The sequence below is a fragment of the Loa loa genome (genome assembly GCF_000183805.2).
Source record: "Loa loa unplaced genomic scaffold supercont3.266, whole genome shotgun sequence".
NCBI classification, from domain to species: Eukaryota; Metazoa; Nematoda; class Chromadorea; order Rhabditida; family Onchocercidae; genus Loa; species Loa loa.
Genome location: NW_018108446.1, coordinates 84,484 through 90,824, shown reverse-complemented (window position 1 = coordinate 90,824; position 6,341 = coordinate 84,484). Strand labels below are relative to the sequence as shown.

General features: G+C 31.8%; 3 protein-coding genes across 3 annotated transcripts in view; 1 reads left to right on the top strand and 2 right to left on the bottom strand.

The window, feature by feature from the left end:
• Positions 1-2,124: 2,124 nt before the first annotated feature.
• LOAG_11665 (hypothetical protein) lies at positions 2,125-2,540 on the bottom strand (the record flags this gene model as incomplete). Its single annotated transcript, XM_003147183.1, has 1 exon — positions 2,125-2,540. A coding segment is annotated over one exon (332 nt), but the record flags the coding sequence as incomplete, so codon positions are not given.
• A 908-nt stretch (positions 2,541-3,448) lies between these two features.
• On the top strand, positions 3,449-5,660 carry LOAG_11664 (hypothetical protein). Its single transcript, XM_003147182.2, has 6 exons — positions 3,449-3,619; positions 3,832-3,958; positions 4,316-4,412; positions 4,568-4,667; positions 5,008-5,102; positions 5,237-5,660. Exons 1-6 carry the CDS (start codon positions 3,500-3,502, stop codon positions 5,394-5,396), a joined length of 699 nt encoding a protein of 232 aa, XP_003147230.1. The 5' UTR covers positions 3,449-3,499; the 3' UTR covers positions 5,397-5,660.
• Positions 5,661-5,702: 42 nt separating this feature from the next.
• Positions 5,703-6,341, bottom strand: part of LOAG_18340 (hypothetical protein) — a gene marked incomplete at its 5' end in the record, with an annotated part of 1,657 nt that continues 1,018 nt past the window's right edge. The window contains one exon of the mRNA XM_020451001.1: positions 5,703-6,200. Coding sequence (XP_020305263.1) covers positions 5,995-6,200 — 206 coding nt within the window. The 3' untranslated portion in view covers positions 5,703-5,994. The remainder of the gene's footprint in view (positions 6,201-6,341) is intronic.

The window sequence follows — 6,341 nt, the reverse complement described above, 5'->3', positions numbered from 1 at the left end:
AACTTGTTCTTTCTAATTGTTTGTTTTGGTTTTTTTCTTTTTTTTTTTGTTTAACTTTTAGGTCACATCCATCAATTGTAATGTTGTAATTCATTTATTTCATTTGTTCAAAAAGATTCATTAATTTAATTTCATTTTCATTACCAACTGTTTGTCTAAATTCTTATCAACTGAATGATTACCCATATTTTCTTCTGATTAAACTGGAATTGTCTTATCTTCACTTAATTATAATCAGCCATTGAAATATTTCACCAATTTTACATTACCCAATCATAATTAACAATTAACTAACAGTTAAGCAACTAATTTTTCAGAAAGAAAAGATCCAGATGAGATAATACATTTCCAGTTGTTTTATTTTAAATAAACGACAACAGTAGTTCATAGGTAAGTAATAGATAAAGGATTAATGAAAGTCATCAGGTTGATATGCTAATGAAATAAGTAAGCATTGGAATTTAGAATAATTGATTTTTAATAAAATGAAAGACAGTTATTAGAAGGAATTGTAATAAAATGTCTTTTTTACATTAAATGCTCAACTTTATGTTTGAATGTCATCAAATAGTACTAGTTGATTTGTATATAAACAAAATTTTCTCATACTTATGAAAGCAAACATAAACATTAACGATACTACATTATAGGTAGTTCATACTTTGAGAGTCAACCATTTTTGAAGAATCCTAGAATAGTACCGCATTTGTGATATCACAATTGCATATCACATATCATATCAATACATGCATATCAATACGCTATGTATCAATATATCACATATCATGTCAATAAATGTATGTTAATCAATACGCAGATACCAATCAATACATGCATATCACTTAATACATGCATGTAAATACATTGTACATCATCAGGAGATACTGATGAATACATGTATATCAAGTAATGGATTCAAATTATTTTGCATATATTGAAATACATATATATTATATATGAATATACCACATATTACTTTATCATGTCAATAAATGCACATCAATCAATACAAGCATATCAATTAATACATACATATCTCAATATGCTATATCAATATATCACATATCAAATCAATCAATATATTGTACATAACCAGGGTATAGCCATAGATTCAAATTATCGTGTTTATACTGATATAATGAGAATGCCTGAAAATATGTAACCCTTTTCCTCCTCTTGAAATAACAAGATAATTAAGATGGTTCAAAATGGCGTATTTAGCGCCATCTTAATTAGCACGTTTGATAAGAATAGACGAAAAAAAAAATGGAATTTGAACATTCTAACTGAAAAGTTTTGAACAATTAAAAGAAAAAGGTGAATGAATATGTTATTCATCGATTAGTAAACAATGAAAATTGAACTTTAATCGTTTCATTTCAGTAAGAGTAAGATATTTAGTTATATACAAGATAATTATTCACTTTAAACGTATTAGATGGCAGCCTTCAGACAGTATCATTTACCTATAACCTTTCAACTTTATCACGTTAATAAGTAATTACATTTTACCTTGACTGATCTTTAGCCAAGTAAATAAACCTGTTGTGCTAAACATTAAGCTAAATAATAAGCTGTTATGCTAGAACTAAGCTTAATATTGTGCTAAACATTAAACTTCTATGCTAATATTGAGCTTAATGTTGCGCTAAACATTAAGCTGCTATGCTAAATATGAAGCTTAATGTTATGTTAAAAGTTTGGTAAACTGCTATAATCACAAAATTTGATACCACAATATAATAGTTTAAGATCTAAGAGATAAATCCAGCAGATCAAATGATAAAACTGATCAACTCACTACAAATAGTGTTTTACTTTCATTTTCGTTTTTCATCATACTTTGAAACATTTTTTTTTTGATCTTTAATTTCTGTGCATAATCTTTGATTTTTGAATTGAATCAAATGAAACTTAAAAGAAAAGAAATTCACTGGATGAATTAATTCATTTCCTCTCAGATTTATTTCACCTATTATTAATGAGTTAAATTATTTCTGCAACTTTACGCGTTTGTTAACACGTATCACTCACTGTTCAGCATTGAAACACCTCACATTCCCACTATTTTTATACGTGAAATACGTCAAACAAAAATGAAAAGTTGGACTATACCTTTAATAATTTGACTATGTCTACTTTTATATTACTTCATTGACAAAAATACTACACGTCCGTGTGATACGTCTCATTGTGTGCATGCGTGCATCAGTATGCATGTATGTGTATGCAGTTAAGATTTAGACATATATATGTGTGTATGTATGTGTGTATGACATGTATGTATGTATGTATGTATGTATGTATGTATGCATGTATGTATGTATGTATGTATGTATGTATGTATGTATGTATGTATTTATGTATGTATGTATATTCGTATGTATATATATACATATAAATATATATATATATATATATGTATATGTGTGTGCGTGTGCGTTTGTGTATGTGTGTGTATGTGTCCTCGAGATAGGGAAATGGATGGTTGATATGGATCAAAGATAGTAAAACAATTAGGAAAAAGAATTGAGGGCGAAAAAAGAACGATAAAATAGCAATGCAAACGATGAAACAGAGGTTGCTAAAGTTGTCAAAATAGCACATAATTAGGCATAGCGGTTGGGAAATGTTGCAAATAACTCATGTTTAACCTTGTGGAAGAGACTAAAGGAAAAGGACGCACTAAATGAAGAGGCGACAGAGATTGAAAGAAATTTCGAAGCAATATCGAGAACATTCTAGTAAGTCGTTCGATTGAATAGGTTTGATGGTCAACTTGCGATGGCTTAATACGCGTACATGCACTCTTATGATAGGATATGTCAGTGAGTTCACGTGAGTTACACTTACGTATACTCATGTGGTAAGGTGTGTTGTTGAGTTCGCGTGAGTCACACTTACGTATATCTTGTGGTAAAGTTACTAGAACTCACGTGAGTTAACGTGGAAAAATAGCGCATATTTTTAAGACTTTGATCCATCAAAACGACTGTCTATTTGATAGGAGATTTACAAGAATGTGATTATATATTTTTGTCTTTTTATTTTAAAGTCTAGTTCAGCACGCTTGTTTTTATGATTCCTAAAATGCTACCACGTTATTAAAGTGTTTCCTAAGCTTTTCGTGACCAGTCAGCACTTTGACTTTTTTAAAGGACCAACAAAATTCCAAAGTATTACTTCGGAACAATACTGCTTTGAAAAATTCTGTTAAATTAAGAATAAATTTCCAACATATTAGTTAAAAGAGTAACATTATAATGCAAGAAAGGAATTTTATTTCTGTGGTGAACTACCGGCTGGAATTTATTGCTTTAGAAATTGGCAAATTGTTTATTGATTGGTTATCTGTGAGATTATCTATTTATGTCAGTTCTTTGGCACCATCATTTGTTTTATATGCATGGAATGGGCTATATATTCATCTTCGGAGTATAACTGTATGCCTTGTTACAGCTGTTAATTTTGGACTTTGGTTTTTGCAAAAGTAGTAGAAATGGAAGAGCGTACTGAATTACGACATGACTTGCATGAACTGCAGCGTTTGCGTTCAATTGCATCACGCCAGACGATAAAGAGATTGTTGGATGAAAAGATCACCGAAATTGAAGGCAAGGTAGTAGACTTTGTTTTTCTTCTTTGTTTATCTAGTAAAGGATAATTAGCAAACTAATTACACGTGATAATAATATCGCTAATTACGAAGCATTTTTTCTTTGTAAACAAACAAAGTACCTTAAGAAGTGTTCTTAACCAACGCAATTCCCATTTACTTACTAAATAATCAAAATAGTTATCTTCAAATGAGTATTGTCTTTTGTATTTCAGATAAAAGTGTTGGAAGCAGCGAGTAATGTTGATGGACGTGGTGATGTACCAGTCTTAAAACAATCTAGAACAGAAGCTGTATCTTCAAATGCTGTACCATTGGCGACAGTGAAAATCACCAATTACGGTAAATGAATACGTTGATGAGATGAGTTATGTAATTTGTGGTATTGAAGCTTTTCTTGAAGTTCCACTTACTGTGGTATATACTCCAGGGTACTAGAAATTATCCTTTTCTCTATTCATAGCGATGCGGAAAGAAGTCAACAGATTACTTTTTCACAACTTCAGTACTACAGATTATACGAACAGAATCGTTACTTTCACGATGGTAAAATTTGATATTTGGAACCAAGATTTTGAGCAGATAGATTTCAGTTCACCTCAGTTGGAACAAAATATTTCTTTTCCAGTTTGGGGCTTCCTTATTCCCTGCTAAGTGCTACATAGTCCAAGATTTCTTTAACTGTTATCATTATTTCAGCTTGGGATCAGAGTGACAAATATGTAAAACTTTATCTTACGATTCCGGAGATACATACTGTTCCGCAACAACAGATTGCAGTCAACATTACGGAAAGGTAGTAATTGAATGGATTACAATTTCAAAATTTAGTTATGTTCTGTTAGAAAGAGGAATCTCTATATAGCGGTGTACACCTAGAATTCACGCACATTTTCATACACACTGTCCGATCGATAGCTGTTATCCATCATTTTTGTTTCTTGGTTACAGTGAAGTGGAAGTTAGTGCTCGTGATGTATCTTCAAAAAATTACTCTTTGGTAATAAAGGGTTTACTCAAAGCAATCAACCCATCCAGCTCTTCTTTCAAAGTAATACTTTAATCATTCTTAAGTTTCTGTCATTAGTTCTTTAAGGCTATCACACTTTTTAAATTCTATTGGAAATTATATTTCGAAGTTCAGTCTTCTTGCAGTCTTTCGAATCTGGTTTGGATCGTTCATATTTTATCTCTTTTTGCTGGCCTTATACAGTTCCGCTTTTAACTAGTGGTTCCTATTCTATACGTCCTACTTTTGTTTTTTCTGTGTAAACACAAAAAAATTTCTTGATTCTGCAGAATATATACTACACCATACCACAGTTCATAAAACTTCTATATTAGTCGACGAGTTATTTTGATTCAGTAGAATGAATTTTACCTACTTGCAGCAAAAAACTAACCTTTTATTGATTATGATGCAAAAGAAAGAAGAGGGTAATTGGAAGTATTTGACAAAAGCAGAAATGCAGAGCAAAGAGAAAAGGTCAGATTTTGTATCAGTTATGTAAGGACACTTTAATTAATTTATACTTTTCAAGAGGTTTATTTTCAGAAAGCAATTTTTTATCTTGTCGACCTAGAACTTTTCATTTGGTTTTTGCACCTCTTGCTATTTAGCGCGCCCAAATTTGACCAAAAAGCAGATCCACAAGAGTCACTGATGAACATGATGAAGCAATTATATGACGAAGGAGACGACGACATGAAAAGGACAATTCGTAAAGCGTGGCATGAAAGTCAAACAAAGAAGAGCTTAGACCCTGATGAATCAATGTAATTCCGTATTACTTATAACACAATTTGTTGTCTGAAATGATTTCCAATATTGCCGAATATTACCTGATGTGCTGACTTGACGCATATTTTCACACCCATGCATGCTCTGCTCCCCGTGCCAAGCCCAGCCCCATCTATGGATATCCTTCTGAGATATGGGATTTAACTGATTTCCCTTTTCAAAATTATCGCATTTCATGTTTTGTTTTAATTAGTTATTAATATTTGACTTTCACTGTTTGATAAAAGCTGTCATCATAATTGCATATTAAATACTTGGTTTTGTAGTGCTTTTAAACCCATAGTACGAGACATTTTATTAAACGGGAGATGGAAAATGAGAAGCAAGCAAAATTTTTATAATAAACATTATTGAAAACACTAGCAAAAATGCTTTCTTTACAAGTATCCCTCATTAAAGTAGATACAAATACTCTTCCAAAGAAAAATTTTAGGCGTTGCATTTTTCTGACGACAACAAAAACCTGGATTTGAACGAGGTATTATGTAGCTAAGAGATATTAGTATTCCTATACCTATAATATATGCACGAAGTAACAAATTCGACGAATTGGGGTCAGGACATTATTTTCGGGTTTTCATAATGACCGGGATGAAACACTGAAAGGGTCAGCCGGCCACCAAGGAGGTAGGAAGATTTCAATATCTTCATTCATCGACTGAAAATGCGTTGGTGAAGTATTCCGTGAAATAGGAACCAAAGCCAGACCTTTCTTCCCGGTGCACGCGATCACCTTTCCAGCACGCCGTCCTTCGCTGTTAACTAATGAGCCAGTAACCATACCTGAACAAGATTTAAAAATAATTTGAAAGTGTTAATGGAGAAAGAGATGAGAAAGCGAAGAGCAAGAAGAATGAGGTTGGTCACGGAATCAACTGGGAATTTTTAATGTTGTCATCATAACATTAAAAAACGACTGCGGAA